Raw genomic sequence first — 17,235 nt, 5'->3', positions numbered from 1 at the left:
AAAAAGAAAAAAGGAATACGATCAAATATGATCAGGTTGGTGCATAGATCAGTGCCATACACTAGATTTGGGGCATATTTTGGTCTGTTAGAAGAAAGTGCTTCCCAAAATTTTAAAGAAAGAATAACTCATATATGTACAAAGATAAGGCTAAGTATGATAAAGAGATGGCATATGACTGTACATATGAAAATTATAAAAGATTTTTAAAAGGAATTGATAAAATACAAAGTTGGTTGAAAAAAGAAAGAAGAGGATTAAAAAAAAAGGAGAGAATGTGATCAGGCAGGAGACTAGAATAAAGCCATACACTAGATATTTAGGGAATATTTTGGTCTGTTAGAAGAAACTGCATCCCAAAATTTTAAAGAGAGGACAACTTATATATATGTATATATACCAAAAATAAGGTTAACTCATATGAAGGGTTAAAATATGACTCTGAAAATGAAAAATAAAAAAGATTTTTTAAAAACGGATTGATAAGATTTTGGTTGAAAAAGGGTAAATAAAAAATTTAAAAAAAATTTTAAAAATTACCTTTGAAAGACTAAAGAATCAGGGGGAAAAAAGCCATGAATTCTATGTGCTGTATTCCCCTAGTGCTGGAGTTCTGCCATTCTCATTGATCCGTAAACTTGGTCTTGGCTGGCTGTTCTTGTTGATCTTCTGGGGGAGCAGCCTGTTGCAGTGCTTCTCAAATATCTTTGCTGGAGGTGGAATTGCCCCGCCCTTGCTGGGGGCCGGGCTAAGTCAACTGCTCGGGTTTGCTTTTGGAAGCTTTTGTTCCCTGCAAGCTCTCCATACAGCTTTGGATGACAGGAAAGAAAATGGCGGCCTTGTAATCTCCACCCTGGAGGAGCTGAGACCCCGGGACACCACTCACCAGTGAGCCCCCAGAGAAAAGCAGTCAATCAGTCCCATCTCCCTGGTCTCCAGCCACACTCTGTGCTCACCTGGCCTGTGACCAAGTGTTTCTGTCTCTGGCACACAACCCCGTGTAGAGTCTCCAAGCCCCTCAGATTCCTGCAGTGTGCTCCCGTGCTGCTTCTCCCGGGGGAGGAAGGGGAGTCTCCCCAGATCTGCCGCTTGTTGGGTCCCTGCTGGAAGAGCAGTGGCCTGACTGTGCTGTAGGTCACAGTTTATGGCAATCCCGAGCTGAGAGCCCACTCCTTGGCTCCGTCTCTGTAGCTGGCTTCCCCACTCCAATACCTGGGAGCTCTGCTGCACTCAGGCTCCCCTGGTCTTTCTGTGACCCTGAGGGTCCTGAGACCACACTGTCCCAGTGAGGGTTCCACCCCTGGCTTAGCCACTGGAGTGACGTCCCTCAGTGGAGCTGACTTCTAAAAGTTCTGATTTTGTGCTCTGCTGCTCTATCACTTGCCAGTAGCGGCTGACGGAGGCCCCCTCCCCCATTGTCTATCTTCCCAAGGATTGCCTCGGATTCACTTCTCCGCATGTCCTACCTTCCAGAAAGTGATCGCTTTTCTGTTCAGAGAGTTGCTGCTATTCTTTGATCTCCTGTTGAGTTCGTAGGTGTTCAGAATGGTTTGATCCCTATCTAGCTGAATTCCTGGGACCAGACAAAATTTAGGTCCCCTACTCCTCTGCCATCTTGCTCCTCCCCCCTATAAAGAGTCTTTTTACCCAGCAAAGGCAGAATATGATAAAGCCAGAAGCAGTGAAAAACATGTCTGACAGAGGATTGTACAGTTATAATCAGGGAAGCCATGAACTCATGTTAACTGATAGATAAAAATAGTATTGGTTAAATAGAATTAGTAGTTTAAAAATTTCATGATTAAATGCAAGCAAAAAGAAAAAGTTGATGTCCTAAACAAAAGATTCACAGCTACCATACTCTCAGTTTCCAAGGAGGAAAAAAACACTTTATTAATATTGTAAATATCTAATAGAAACAGAAAGAGGAAAAGGGAAATCTGAGCATAGATGAGGACAATAGTAAGCAGTAAAGGAGAATAAGACAGTTACATCAGATGGGGTACTTAAAACCTCCAACCTCATTAGCTGGGGAAGCCCCATGGGTGGAGACAGCCAGGCTGGAGTCCTGATAGACAGGCCTGGGTGGGACATCCTCCTCTCAAGGGAGACTTCCAACTGACCATCCCCATAAGGGCCATAATTATAGGGCAGAAGACAGAGTCTGAAGTTAAACATTCATTTGCCTACGTGCAGTTTGGAGGAAACTGCATTTCTATGTTATCATGTCTTTATGTGTTCAAGGACCCCAGGGCATATGTGCTTGCCTTACCTTCCAGATTCCATCCTGGGGGGCCAGACTAGCCTGGGGCTGGAGAAGATATAAGGCAAGATTTACAGCTCTTGGTATCCAGACCAGAAGGACCAATTATGACCTGGAAGCCAGATAATGTCAAATAACCAGACTCCCAAGGTCACTTATGCAGCACGAATCTCACAACATTTTTAGCCTGCCTGCGTACATGCAGGTTGGGGTGGTCTGTTTTGCAGGACAAGTCACAGAAACCTCCATCCATATAATACAGTTGAGAATTACAGCTTTGAGGAACTCGGTATACAAAAATCTCATGTAAATGGAGCAGTTACATGATGGCTAGATGGTTCAGTTTAGTTTAAATTACCAATTCAGGGAGCACAATAAATGTATTGCATGCCCATTCTTGTTTTATGATTCATACACGACTGGACACCCAAACCATAACTTTCCAAGTTCCCCAAGTTCTCTTTAAGGAATAGTACCCACAATCCTCTTCTCCACACTCTACTGCAATTGTCTGTGAGAAAAGAGGTGAAAAATGCCTCAGTGGGTCTGTTTTGTTTTAACACTGTAGATAATGGGGTTCATCACAGGAGGTGCTAGTAGATAAATATTGGCCAATATGACATGTACAATTGGAGGGGCATGCTTGGCAAAGCAGTGAGTCATGGACAATCCCACCATGGACACATAGAGGACCAAAACAGCTAGAATGTGGGATAGACAGTTATTGAGTGCCCGGAGTCTTTCAAGCCAGGAGCTGATTCTCAAGACACTTCTCAGGATGAGTACTTAGGAAAACACAATGAACAGGGGGTCCAACGTAATAATGACCAGAGCTAGAACAGATCCATACCAATTATTGACAGTGGTGTCAGCACACACCAGATGAATCACGTCTTGATGGAGGCAGTAGGAGTGGGAGAGATGGTGGGAGCCACAGAAGGGAAGCCTTTTTAGCAGGAACAATGTGGGAAGAACAGCCAGCACACAGAGGCAAATGATGGCTACCCCTATTCTGCTGATTACTTGGTTGGTGAGGATAGAGACATAATGGAGGGGGTGGCAGATGGCCACATAGTGATCAAAGGACATGGCCAATAACACAGAAGATTCCATAAAGGAGAATCCATGGAGGAAGAAGAACTGGGAAAAACAAGCCTCAAAGCTGATCTCTGAGGCACCAGAGGACCCCCATGACTGTAGGCAAAGTGGTGAGGGTAAGCCCCAGGTCTGTTAGAGCCAACATAGAGAGGAGCAAGTACATGGGCTCGTGTAGGGAGGGCTCTGTCCTGATGACAGCAAGAATGGTGATATTGCCCATGATGGAGACAGTGTAGAGACAACAGAAGGGGATGGAAATCCAGGTATGGAAAACCTCAAAGCCAAGTATGCCCATGAGGACGAATAAGAAGGGGACTTGAATGGAGTTAGTAACCAAAAACATGACTGGAAGAGGCAGCCTCAAGACCAGAGTTCTTTGCCAAATCTGTGAAAAGTGGACAACATAAGGATTTGAGTAAATGTTCTATGACTACTTGAAGTTACTCTGATAGATCATCAAAGAAGACCTGGGGAAAGGGAGCTAGCTGCGAAATGAGTTTTAAAATGTTTTATCACTTTTGCTTGTTTTAGCTCCTAGCTTGTCCTCTCTTGTCAACTGGTGAGTTGAGAGCATGAAGTTCTCGTTAGTTTTATCCCAAAGTCTTCTTTATCTGTGTAGAAAACAGTTATGCCTTTGCAGCAGGAAGGTGTAGGGGTACTTTATGGCTGTTGGAAAGAAGAGCTGTGGAGAAAAGATTACTGTAGGACATCTTTGGATGACATAAAGTTAGGAGAAAAAGACAAAGCTAAGACCAGTAATGTACAAAGCAATTCCAAAATGCCAGTTGACTCTTTTGAGCCAAGCAAACCATACAGAAGTAAACTGAGATAAAGGAGTGGGAAAAAATAAAGACTGTCTTCAGAATCTAGTTGCCCTAAGAAGGAACTTTTAGAATCAGATGGGTGCAGGGACTCTGTTGGAAAGGACTGTACATGAGCTAAATGGGTAAAACTCTGGTGCTCAGATATCTGTTAAAAGAACTCATATTAAAAGACTAACCTAGGGGTGCCTGGGTAGTTCAGTTGGTTAAGCATCCAACTCTTGATTTTGGCTCAGGTCATGATCTCGAGGTCCTGAGAGCAAGACCCCATGTTGGGCTCTGCGTTCAGCAGGGAGTCTGCTCTAGATTCTTTCTCTCCCTCCCTCTCCTTCTGCCCCTCCCCACCAAAATGAATAAGTAAATCTTTTTTACAAAATAAAATAAATAAATAAATAAAATAAAAAATAAAAGACTGGCCTAGGAAGCACTTTCTGGGAAAGACAGCAATGATAGGTAGGATCATCTCTGTGGGAACAGTTTCATAGGGTTGGATTAAGGAAAAATATCCTCTTGGTACATAAAGCAATTGGATCCATTGTATCAGCTAGTAGTTGTCTGTAAAACTGTTTAAGCTCATACTGATGAATGTGAACGGGAGCAGAATCTGCCACCCCAAAACACTCCTGTTTGGTTTAAGGATTATCTTGAGCTGATTATTTCTAAGAAACAGCGGACATAGAACAATCTCTGACATCTGAGTAGACATTACCTTTGGGATCCTTACAGTGACCGGTGAGACATTTACATTTATAAGGGAGACCTAGAAGAAGAGAATGAGGAAATCTTTGGAAACTCTTATAAAGAAGAAGGCAGAAGACAAAGAAGATGTAAACCTGCATAACAACCATTCCCATGTTTACTGTGCTTTCCCTGGGAACCTCCCATTAGAAGCCCTCCCTCCTACCCATCCAGCCATCCAACATCTTCCTTTGTCTTTATCCAAAGAAGGCATTTAAGGTGATAGTTTGGGCCATTTCAAGGAGTTACTCACTTTTCCAGGGTAAGATCCGTGTATACAGGAGGTATATACATTTTTAAATTTTGCTTATTTTTCTCCCAATAATCTTTAACTAGAGGGAAGCCGCAGCCAAAAACCTAGAAGGATAAAGGGGAAAATATTTTCCCTCTCTTACAGTTGTTTGGATAAACTATTTCATCTGTTTGTTTTTAACATTGCTATCTGGTAAAACTTCCTTCTGCCTTCTCTAAACTTGCCCTTGATATTTCTGTCCTCTACGAGAAAATGGAAAACATTACTTGGAATACCCCTTGTGACTCAGGGTGAACATAGGTGTTATCTTACCCACTATGAAGACTGGTAGATTGAGGAAGCAGAAGAGAATGGGAAGGGAGGAAATCCTGGGCTATGGAAATCAGAATCTCTTCTATTTACCCATCACTCTCCTGCTTCCATAATGGCGTCAGAGTTCCAACAGTTTTTCCATCAGTGAGAGACCCCTTTTTTTGGTGCCTTTTCTCCAGAAATAACATTACCCAGAGAAAGTTCCCTTCAGCAATCTGTGCCTTGGCACAGTACCATAATGTACTTTTAGCTCTGTCCCTCAAGATCCCAGAGCATCACCCTTCCTTCCTCCAGCTCAGCAGTGACATATAACTCTATGTCCAGTTCATAGAGATAAGTCTTCCTGCTCAGCCTCACTTTCTGTCCTTTCTTTCTGGTAATCCATGACCATGTACTTCACCTGTTAGCCAAGTGCTCTGCTTTTTCTGTAGAACTCCTCACCCTGCTGAGCAGAAGCATTTGTATAGGCTCCTGCAGGTCCTCAGGGAAGAGGGTTAGCCCTTGGGCCTTACAGGATCCCAAGGTATGGAAGCAAGAAAGATTTGTGTGGCATAGTTTGCCCTGGACCACATCTAGTTAAGGACACAGAAGTACATACAGATTCCAAGCACAATGTGACCAACATTAAAACCAAAACAACCAAGCAAAAGCTTTGTGTAAATAGTTTCTCCAGAGATGTTTTTTGTTTGTTTGTTTTTGCTTTAAGTAGGCTCCACACCCAGCATGGAGCCCAAAGCCGGGCTTGAACTCATGACCCTGAGATCATGACCTGACCCGAAATCAAGAGTCAGACACTTAACTGACTGAGCCACCAAAGTGCACCTCTCTGGAGATGTTTTTGACTGAGAATTTCTGGAATTCTTTGGACAGAGAAACAATTTCCAAAGAGAGGAAATTCTCCTTATGAAGTATTTATCATATGAAACATTGAACCAGGAACTTTCCAGCACTCTTCTCTATTACACACTGTGATTCTGTCTGTTTGTTTAACCATTAATTGCAAAGATAAATGAGAGTCAGGGAAGTGTAATGATAAAAGATTGAATTAAGGATGAGGCAGCTCTTATTTTATACTAGGATAATATCAGTATTTTTATTTATAAAACAGAATTGTTTTCAAAATTTTTATATCGTTTTCTCCATTATGTTCAGTAATCCTTTTTCTTTTAGAAAAGAACAAATATTGCATTTTCCTACCTAAGTGGTTGTGAATTAGGCTAATTTGGATTCAAAATCTAATTTGAATACTCACGAATTGTGTGACGCTGGGCAGCTGCTAAATTAAACTTTCTTTGCCTTAACTTTACTTTCAGTATGTCAAAGATAAAAATCATGTTTGGAAAGTGCTGAAGACACTTTCTGAGACATATCAAAGCCTAAATAATTGTTAGCTATAAATACTAATTATACTAATACTAACTATACTGTTATGATGCTTATTGTTACTATTATTTTTGTTATTATTATTATCCAAACTTTCCAAGATGCAGTTATTTAATTTATTTTTTTTCACTCTTTTTTCCTAATCTGCAAGCATGGTGTTAGGATCTTTGATAAGAAAATTAGATTATTAGGAATGTGTTCTCATTAGCAACTTAAAAGTAGTTGGGGGACCCTCATGTTTGTTCTCAGAAATTTCAGCAAACCTGTATTACTTAACCCTTTAATGCCAGAAACAGTGTTATATCTTGGTAATGCATAAACCAAGATGATACATCTTTGTAGGGGGCAAATAACTAAGGCATAAGAAGGAAGCCAAAAGAAATGTTATCAGTTACATTTAGATGGAGGGAACAGAGAAAGATGAGATCTATTTTTCTAATAATATTTCAAATCCATAGTATTATTTCAAAATATATTCTCTCCCAACAGATAATATTAAAGACTGAAAAATACAGACTTTGACTATCATGCCATTGACTTGCATTTTGGTAAAGTATTGAGCTCTGACTCTAGACCTCTTGATTCAAATTCTGACTGTGTCCTCTACCAGCTATGCGACCTTGATTCATTCAGTGAAACACACTGTGCCTCAACATTTTAATTCTCAAGTATTTCCCACAACTGTTGAAGAATTTTACTCTCCCACAAGCCACATATTGGAGTTCCAAGCACTCCACATCCATAACAACACAGGGTACTGTCTGTTGTTTTAACTATATAGTCATTCCAGTGTCTATAAGTCATTTTATGGTGATTTAAATTTGCATTTCCTTTTTACTTTTTTTACTTTTTTTTACCCTCTCCTAAATTTGCATTTCCTTCAGAACTAATTATTTGATCGTCGTTTCATATAGTTCTTAGCCCTTCACATATCTTCTGTGAAAATATTTAGATTAAAAGTTTGCCTGCTTTGAGAGGAAGAATGAAGGGGAGTAAGTCAGAGGGGGAGACGAACCAGGAGAGATGATGGACTCTGAAAAACAAACTGAGGTTTCTGGAGGGGAGGAGGGTGGGGGGATGGGTTAGCCTGGTGATGGGTATTAAAGAGGGCACATTCTGCATGGAGCACTGGGTGTTATGAACAAACAATGAATCATGGAACACTACACCAAAACAAATTATGTAATATATGGTGATTAACATAACAATAAAAAAATTAAAAAAAAGTCTGCCTGCTTTTATTGGATTGTCTTATGATTATTGAGTTGTAAATGTTCTTTATTCAATCTGTATACAAGTGCTTTTTCAAATGTACATGTTATATATATATATTTTTTCAATCTCTGGATTGACTTTCTTTCCTTAACAGAGTCTTTTGAAGAGCAGACTTTGTTACTTTTAATGAAGCTGAATTTATCAATTAATTTTTCTTTCTTCAAAAAGATCACGAAGACTTTTTACTCTGTTTTCTTCTAGATGCTTTACAGTTTTGTTATATTTTTATTATGTACATATAGGTCTTTGTTGTGTTTAAATTAATTTTTGTGTAAGTTCTAAGATAGGGTCAAAACTAATTTTATTTCTATATACATATACAGTCATACCAGCACCATTTATTGAATAGATATTCTTTCTTACAAAAATAGTTGGTGACTATGTTAAATGTCAATAATTGATTTATGTGAAGATCTGTTTCTGGACTCTCTCATCTCTTTGGTTGATGTGTTTGTCTCTCATTCTGATTATTCAGCACTATCTTTTTACTGAAGATTTATAGTAAATTTTGGAATTAGGTAGTATATGAGCTCTAAAAGACTGCTTTTTTATTTTCAAGGTGTTTAGTTATGTTCATTCTTTTGCATTTCTGTAAAAAAAAATGTAAAACAACCTATAAAATTCTATCAAAAAATGCTAAGATTTTGTTATTGTTTTCCCCTAACCTCCAAATGAATGGTGCTGAGGTCTTATTCTTTTTATATTGTTACTGGATTCACTTACGATTATTTCCTTAAGACTTTAAACAAGCAAACAAAAACAAGTTCATGGGTGGATAGTATAGGATAGTATTCTCTTTTCTCAGAAATGTTGCTCTGTTTCGGAATCAGAAATGTCTTGACCCAGTGTATTGGTATGTTTCCTTTTTTTCTATCATACTATCATTTCATTTATAGCCCAACTTATTCTTTGTACCATAGTTCAGATATATTTTACTTCTGCTCATATAATAATTACACAATATTTTGCTATTATTTTCACTTTAATATTCAATTGTGTTTTAATGAATTTAATAGAAATAAATAGGAATAAAATAGTCATAATCTCAATTGTTTTTTAACCTGAAAATGTTTATTTTACATTAGTTTTTGAAGGAAATTTTCACTAGAAATCTACATTGACAGATTTTACTTCTACCACATCACAAATGAAGTTCCATGTTTTTTTTTTATTGTTTGACCTCCATTGTTTCTGAAGAGAAGTCAGAGAGAATTCTTCTCATAGTTTCCTTGTATGCAATGTGTCTTTTTCTGTATTCATTTAGTTGCATGTTTTCTTTAATTGACCTTGCTCAACATTTGCTGAGCATCTGAATTCATGAGTATCCTTTATGTTCTAATTTTGAGAAATTTCAGCCAATAGTTCCTCAAAACTTTTTGATCCTTTTTTCTCTTCTTCACTTTAAAACACTAATTGCACATGTAATAGCTTAATAATGATCCACCACTTCTGGGAGTCTTTAAAAAAAAAAAATCTTTGTTTCATTCAGTGCTTCTGTTTGGATGATTATACTGCTGCATCTTTAAGTTCAGTGACTCTTTCTTCTATGCTGTCCAATCTACTCTGGATCCCATCCAGTGAATTTTTAATTTATTTTCCTCTACTTGGATTCTCCTTTTTTTCACATGTTCCAAATATTTCCTGAAATTCCTAATCTCATCCATATCTAAATTCCTCATCTCTTCCTATCCAAAGTAGAGATATATTGGGAACAAGACAAATAATTTTAGCTTCGTGGAAGATGAATGGCAAATTTCAGCCAAACTTTTTGGGAGAACACCTCTAGGCTCGAAGAGAACCAAGGAATAATCTTCAGATACCACTAAAAATGAATCCCTTCTAGGTTGAAGCTAGAGTGCAACTCAATATAGCTCATCAAAACTGAAAAGAACAGATGGTCACCATTCCAAGATTCTATTGGAGGCCACCTTGTGGCATTTCTTTTCCCTGTTGTCTTTTGGTATCTACAGAACAAATAGGTTGTGAATGGTCCTCTGACTCCTCCTAGTCTGATTGTTGGAAGGAGAGGATATTCTTTATGTCCTGGAATTACAAATATACAGATGTGAACTGACCAGAAAATAGAGAAGGCTTGGTCTGACCAGCTAATGCTAGGAAGCTCACCTAAGAGCTATTGATCTGCTGAGTGGTTCTAAGGCCATTCTCCTGTTTCCACAGCTTTGCTTTGTATTCAGTGTATCTATACAGGGATGATGTAACAAAAATTCCTCAGGAGACTTTGAGGTTCATGAGGGTAGAGACCTTACCATTTATCCACTGCTCTATCCTACAGCCTTGTACAGTGCCTGGCAAGTAGTAGGTCCCTAATAAATATTTGTGGATAAATGGATATTTGTGGGGCTCTCTGAATGCCTGCATGTTTCTGCGTATAAGGGTATGTGATCTGTTGAACTTCCCTGGTTTAGCTAAAAAGACGCTTTAATTCTCTAACTTTAACAAATAGTATTGTTCTTGGAGCACATCAGGCACATTCCCTGAAGCTCATACTCAGGGTCACAGGTCAGTGGCAATGGTTGTTACCAAGGGATGAGTAAAGTTCCTTGGGCTCAGCGTCAAAGCGCAGCTGCTGGCACAGGCCAGCTGAAGAAACCAGAGCAGCAGAAGTCCTGGATAAAGCCAGGGCCCCAGGAAGCAGTATTCTGTTACTTTGAAGTCAGCCAAGAAGTTGAGCCTCAAAACTGGGAGGAGGGGTAGTGCAGAGCCCATTAAACAGCATTGAGATAATGCGTGCTTACAAAGAAGCAGAGCATCAGCCTGGTCCATTGTCACCGGACGGTCTGGCTCCTTCCTCATTTGCCTACTGGCAAGGCAGAGGCTAGAGTCTAAACCATCCCACTGACTACTTAGCATAAACCCTGCAGGACACAGATAAGAAAATTTACACCTTAGGCTTCCTCCGTGCTATAAATGAGGAAGCACAGAAATAGCTAGAGTTTGACTCTTTCTCAGGCTCCCTAAGAAAGCATATGTAGAGCAATTTGTTACTTCAGGACACAAAAAACCATTTATTTATTTTTTTCATAAATTATCACTTTCTTGTGACATGTTATTCTTTCAATAGCTGTCTGAATGGTACATATTTTACTTGCTAAAAAACAAAATTCAACTAAGTAAATTTGAAGATCTAATTGGCTTTATTAAGTAATTCAAGAATCGGGCAGCACCTCCTCCAGCAAGTAGAGGGGAGCTCCTAGGAGGTGTATAAAAGGGTGGGTTTTTATAGGAAGGTGGTGGGGCAAAGAAGCTGTAAGCAAAAGTAAAGAAAGGATTATTCTGGGCAAGGTCATTTTCCCTCAGGGGGAACAAATGGGGCTCTTGTCACGCAGCTGACCTTATCTTCCTTTGGGGAATGGAGAGGGCCATGTGATAGACATGTTGGTGCCCATCAGAAAGTTACTGACTGACCAGTTAAGACTACATTTCTCGAGGGTGGGGGTGGGGGACAAAATTGAAATTAGATTAGGTATTTAGTCCCGGTTTACTGATTTAGAACCTTAACCTCAGTGATATCACTTTGGGCCTTTGGTTTCCTTTTTAACATGTTGAAGAGAGTGGAGCTGAAGAGGTTAAATCACTTGCTTTTTGTCACGTGGCTAGGATTCAATTAAGTGATCTGACTAAATTTCAAAGTCCTACTGTTACGGAACCTGGACTGGATCACCCGACAGAAGAACCAAGCATCACTCGGAAATCTTGCAGGATAGGAGGTTTATTTAACGCCGGCGGGCTCAGAGGACAGTGATCTCCAAAGGTCTGAGCCCCGAGCACAAACAAAGGGGCTAATTTATACACCGCTACGTCTGCATACTGGGCACTCTTGGCGCGTGCAGGAAGCGGGGCAGGGAGAGGAACCGGATTGGCCTGCGTGGGAAGCAGAGCAAAGAGAAGAACCCGGAAGAGCCCCCGGGGCAGGGGCTGGGACTCCCTTGCTGGCTCGGTTGGCCATCTTAGGACACAGATTTTTCCTTATCACTATGAACTTCCATTTCTTCATGCCATTTTCCAAGAGGATGAGTTCATCATCATTGGAAAAGAGTCCAGTGGCTAGCTGTGTGCTTGGAAAACCATATCCCCCCCCTCTCCTCTTTCCCTGGCTAATGTGCTATTTTATCATATATTGATTTATCTGGTTATTCCTCTAGGAAGTCTCTTGTAAGCCCTCAAGTCTGGTTTAATTTCTTATTTCTTTGGGTCCATTTGTACTATTCTGTTGCAAGTGACTGCTTATATCTCTGTCCCTCCCAGGAGCATGTTGTTCCCTAAGACCACTTCTTAATTATTGTGTATCCTCGGTGCCTAAATATAACAGGCACTCAAAAGGACTAACAGGGGGCAACTTTAGGGAGGCACTCACTCTCAGGTCCTGCAATTGCCAACCTTGCCCTTGTACAATGGGAATGGGTGTCTCCTTAAATTTTGCTCTTTAGGTGTCTACCTTGCTTCTCTTTGGCCTGACCCTGATGCTCAATATTTGTTTGGAGGGAAAGAGAGGACCTGCCTCTCACCAAAGTTTTATAAGAAATTCCGTCTCTTTAGGAAATTTCACACAGGGGGGCACCTGCGTGGCTCAGTCAGTTAAGCAGTTGCCTTCGGCTCAGGTCATGATTTCAGGTCCTGGGATCAGGCTCCCTGCTCAGCTGGGAGCCTGCTTCTCTCCCTCTGCCTCTGCCCCCACTTGTGATCTCTCTCTCTCTCTCTCAAATAAATAAAACATCTTAAAAAAAAAAAAAGAAAAAGAAATTTCACATGGATTCTGAGATCCTGTTAAACTGATGTTACCTCCTTAATCATGGCTCAGCTGATAATATGCTATTAATAAGGAGGAAAAAGAGAAGTGCAGTGAGAAGCCTGATGAGGAAGACTAAGTTAGCAAAAGATCTCAGAATGGAGCAGTTCTACCTGGGCTCAAAATATAGATTATTGTACAGGGACTGGGAAGTTTCAGGAGTTGGGTAAAATAGAACCTGACACGACCTCAGATATAAAATAATTTGAAGAGGTATTCACTTGGCCTCAGGAAAATGGTTCCAGATTGCTATGTTAGGGGAAAAGAGGTGTCAATGTATTAATGTATCAGACTTGACTCGCACCTTGGTAGTCTTCAGGTTACATAGATTGCACACTCTTAACATGTCTCATTGGTCTCCTCTCTGCTTGTATCCCATGACTTTGCTCATCTCCCACTGGAATTTTTTTAAGAGTTCCCCAAATATTTTCCATTCCCCTAATATCCTAACACAAATGTGTGTTTTTGTTATTCTCCTTAAAGCATTTTAAAGGTTTTCAGGGGGCGCCTGGGTGGCTCAGTCAGTTAAGTGACCCACTCGATTTCAGCTCAGGTCATGATATCAGCATCATGAGATGGAACCCAGTGTAGGGCTCTGTACTCAGCGGGGAGTTTACTTTTTAAACTTTTCAGTGAGGATGGAAATTGGTTCCTCTTTAGAATGACTGGGGAGAGGCAGGATGTAAGGAAAGAAGAGCTTGCTAAAAAGATTGTTGTGGGAAAATGTGGAGCCTTTCTGTATGGAAACATTCCAGACTTTCTATGCTCACATGGATGCAGGCATCCAAAGAGGAGGGAAGTAGACAAAATAAATTCCAACATGAAGCTTTCTCAAGGACTCAGACCAAGCTAGAGGATCCCTTTGATAATCCCAACATGTGTAGGTCTTTCCAGCCTGAAATATTCCTATCAATCACATGCCATAAAACAGAATTCATCTAGGGAAGTCTGGTCACCAGGATCACCAGGACCTTGCATCAGAAAAAAGTGTGCTGAGCTTTGGGGGGGCGGGGGGGAGGGAAGTAATTTTCTTTCTACCCTTCAAGGTTCAAAACTGGGACCAATGCCCTCTTCCCATAATAAAAGGCTGATTAACCTGAGAAAAACAAGTTCAGTAACATGCACACCTCCTGTATACATGGCAGGTACCCGGGAAAACTGCATAACTCTCCAAAATGGCCCAAGATACCACTTTAAATCCCAGATCCAGCTAAAGACAAAAGATGTTGGGGGGTGGGAGCCCAGTTATGGGAGGCTATTGGAAAAGCACAGTGATCAAGGATGAGTTTGTCTTATAGACTTAGGTCTTTGTCTTTTCCATTGATAAGTTTCTAGAGATTTAGCCATTCTCCACTTCCTGGTACGCACGCAGATGGAGACACCCTTACAAATGGAGATTGTTCTTTCAAATGTAAATGTCCCTTCAAAAAGACAACCTCTACTTGGTTGGTTTTCAGAGCTTCTCCTAAGTTTCCCTGCTTCTTAAAAATAATCAGCCTTAAAATAATCCTTATGCCAAAGAGGCGTATTTTGGAGCCACAAATTCTGCTTCCCTTAAAGCTACAGCCATTTTCTGCAATAGAGACCCCCCCAAATTGAGTCGGAGTTTAGAGAAACTGAAAACCCTGAGTAAGGATTTCTTGTAGTTCTGTGTCTGGTCGGATTGGTCAATATGACTAGGACTAAAGCACACAGAAACATTTGCATCTTATGAGGTTATCTTTAATATCTGAGAAAGTAGAGAAAAATATCATATCTCCATCAATTTCAGGATTTAATGTTGGTTATAGGGTGGGGATTTGTCTGCTGTCTGTATGCATGAGACACGGGATCATCTTCAGAGGAGGAATGAACAGGTTGGCATCTTTCAGAACTATGTGGGAGATAAAGAAGATGTGGGGAGATGAAGCTGAAAGATCTACTTTCTTAACCTGTTGGAAATAGAAGAGGGTTTGAATTTAAGCCCATTTTTAAGTTGAGCGCTCCCCCTTGTGGTTATATTGGAAAACCACAACATGCATATTGACCTGGCTGTTCTACAGTAATCTCCTACCCCACTAAGCCTGACTCTATTCGTTAGGTATGGATACTGAGTCGAAGCTCCCTTGAATATAACTTGTATGGGGACCCTGAAAAACATGCTAGGATCTAATATATCCCTGTCATTCCCACAGGTTTTCTCAATCTCTGGTACAGAGTAGGCTCAGTTGTTCTCCTTATGCATAGGGTGTGAGCTAAGACAGTCATATTCTCACATACACACATAACCAGAGACAAAATATCTTTGTCTCTCTGTCTTTTTCACACGTGCACACACGTACACACACAGGCACATGTGAAAAGAATTTTCACAGGCACATGTGAAAATAATGGACTAAACGCCATTATTAGCACATATATAAATAGGCACACTCTTACATTGATACTTTTAGTAATGCATTTAGATATTTTGGTAATGGATTCTAATACATTCAAGGTTAAAGTCTGAATGATGCATACCAACATATTGATACACCACCTCCCTAAGCATCACACATGTACATTCACTTCACTTTATAGTCACAGGATTTCATTGTTGGGGAGGTGAAAATTTTTACTATACCCTTTGAGATTCTTCTGGCTAGTCTAAGAATTAAATTGACATGAGACAGATTAGTCATTAATTAATCATGAGACAGGAGAAAATTAAACTTAATTACATATATATGGGGGCTCCATAGCATAAGAGGTCCACAGGCAGTCAAGTAATTGAGGCTTATATGCCCTCCAGAACTAAGAAGTGGGTAGGGATCTGGGACTTTAAAGAGGAGAAAGATAATTGGCAAGAAGATGAAAAGAGTAAATATTTGGTCAACAAATGTTTGCTGAGCCTTAAGGAAATAATGGAACACAGAGAGGAATTTTTTTTTTTAAGATTTTATTTATTTGACAGAGAGAGAGCACAAGTAGGCAGAGATGCAGACAGAGGGAGAAGGAGAAGCAGGCATCCTGATGAGCGGGGAGCCTGATGTGGGTCTCAATCCCAGGACCCCAGGATCATGACCTGAGCCAAAGGCAGACGCTTAACCATTTGAACTACCCAGGTGCCTACACAGAGAGGAATTTTAACAAAGAGACCTTGCTAGGTTCCTCCCTGTCTATAACATTAAGTTCATATTACACTAGTTATCTACTGTAATAGCTCTCTTCCTAGAACAGGTGCTCTATCTAAATTCTTTTAGGCAGGCAAAAAGAAAAACTTCTTGAATCTTCTGTTTCTTAAAAATAACCAGCCTAAAACAAACCACATACCAAAGAGACATTTGGGGTGGCAAATTTTGCCACCCCTACACCATTATTACTCAAGGAGACAGAGATGTGCCCAAGGACTCTTCCTTCGTTATTCTCTGCCACAGCCTTCAGAAACAAATTCTGCCTTCCTAGTCTGGGCTAGTCATACTGTCTGGCAAACTCTGTTTAACAGTCTATTTTTTTTTTTTTTAGCCAAATATGAGCTTCATAAAGGCAACACTATGTCATGTCTCCTTGTGTATCTGCAAGGCCTTGCTCAGGGTTTTCCAGAGCAGGCCCTTAATAGATGCATGGCAAATGAAAATGGATGAGAATGTTTAATGTAATTTCAGTCTTCATTCAAAAAGATTACTTTGGGGGTGCCCAGCTGGCTCAGTCCATAGAGCATGCGACTCTTGATCTCAGGATCATGAGTTCAAGCCCTGTGTTAGTTGTAGAGCTTACTTAAAAAAAAAAAATTATTTTGTGACAGGATAAAATAAATTTAAAGATCATTTAGGGAAACAAGAAAGAAAAAAAGATTTAAGAACATTTTGTATTTTTTAAAATGACAATTTCTTGGGCACTAGTCCTTAAATTATTATAAAATTCAGAGAAGCAGGGGGGAGCTATTACATAGACGCTAGTAAAAAATATAAGGCAACAATTTGCCTTGCAAATATCTCTAGATAAGTGACAGGTTATTCATTACATAGTATTATTTAGCCATGTGAAAAGCTATGAGTTAAATAATCTCACTCAGCTCCATACACCAAATAATGTCTGTTTCCAGTGCAGATTTTAAGTATTTTCTACATATTGCTAACAGTATATTTTATTAAAAATAGAATAAGGTCATTCCTTGCCCTCTCAAACTCAGTCATCAATAGGTATACAGTCTTCCAGAGTCTTATCCCTACCTACATCTACTTTCTCATTCCATAGTATGACCTCTCTTAAATTTTATATTTGCGTATTGGAGAATTTTATAGTTCTCAGAAAAATTTCTTCACCT

The 17,235-nt window shown here is 39.9% G+C and overlaps 1 protein-coding gene and 1 long non-coding RNA gene across 2 annotated transcripts in view; one reads left to right on the top strand and one right to left on the bottom strand.

The window, feature by feature from the left end:
• Positions 1-769: 769 nt before the first annotated feature.
• The window catches only part of LOC141370455 (uncharacterized), a 55,456-nt gene continuing 38,990 nt past the window's right edge, over positions 770-17,235 (top strand). Inside the window, exon 1 of the long non-coding RNA XR_012374490.1 lies at positions 770-888. This is a non-coding gene — a long non-coding RNA (uncharacterized lncRNA). The remainder of the gene's footprint in view (positions 889-17,235) is intronic.
• Positions 2,801-3,656, bottom strand: OR51Q1 (olfactory receptor family 51 subfamily Q member 1). The gene is given in 2 exon segments (XM_025848586.2): positions 2,801-3,434; positions 3,436-3,656. Coding segments are annotated over 2 exon segments (855 nt in total).

Source organism: Callorhinus ursinus, unplaced genomic scaffold (assembly GCF_003265705.2).
Source record: "Callorhinus ursinus isolate GAN/ISIS: 27379988/994484 unplaced genomic scaffold, GSC_fseal_2.0 scaffold35, whole genome shotgun sequence".
Taxonomy (NCBI): domain Eukaryota; kingdom Metazoa; phylum Chordata; class Mammalia; order Carnivora; family Otariidae; genus Callorhinus; species Callorhinus ursinus.
Note: the sequence above shows the minus strand (reverse complement) of the source record. Positions and strands in the feature narration are given on the sequence as shown.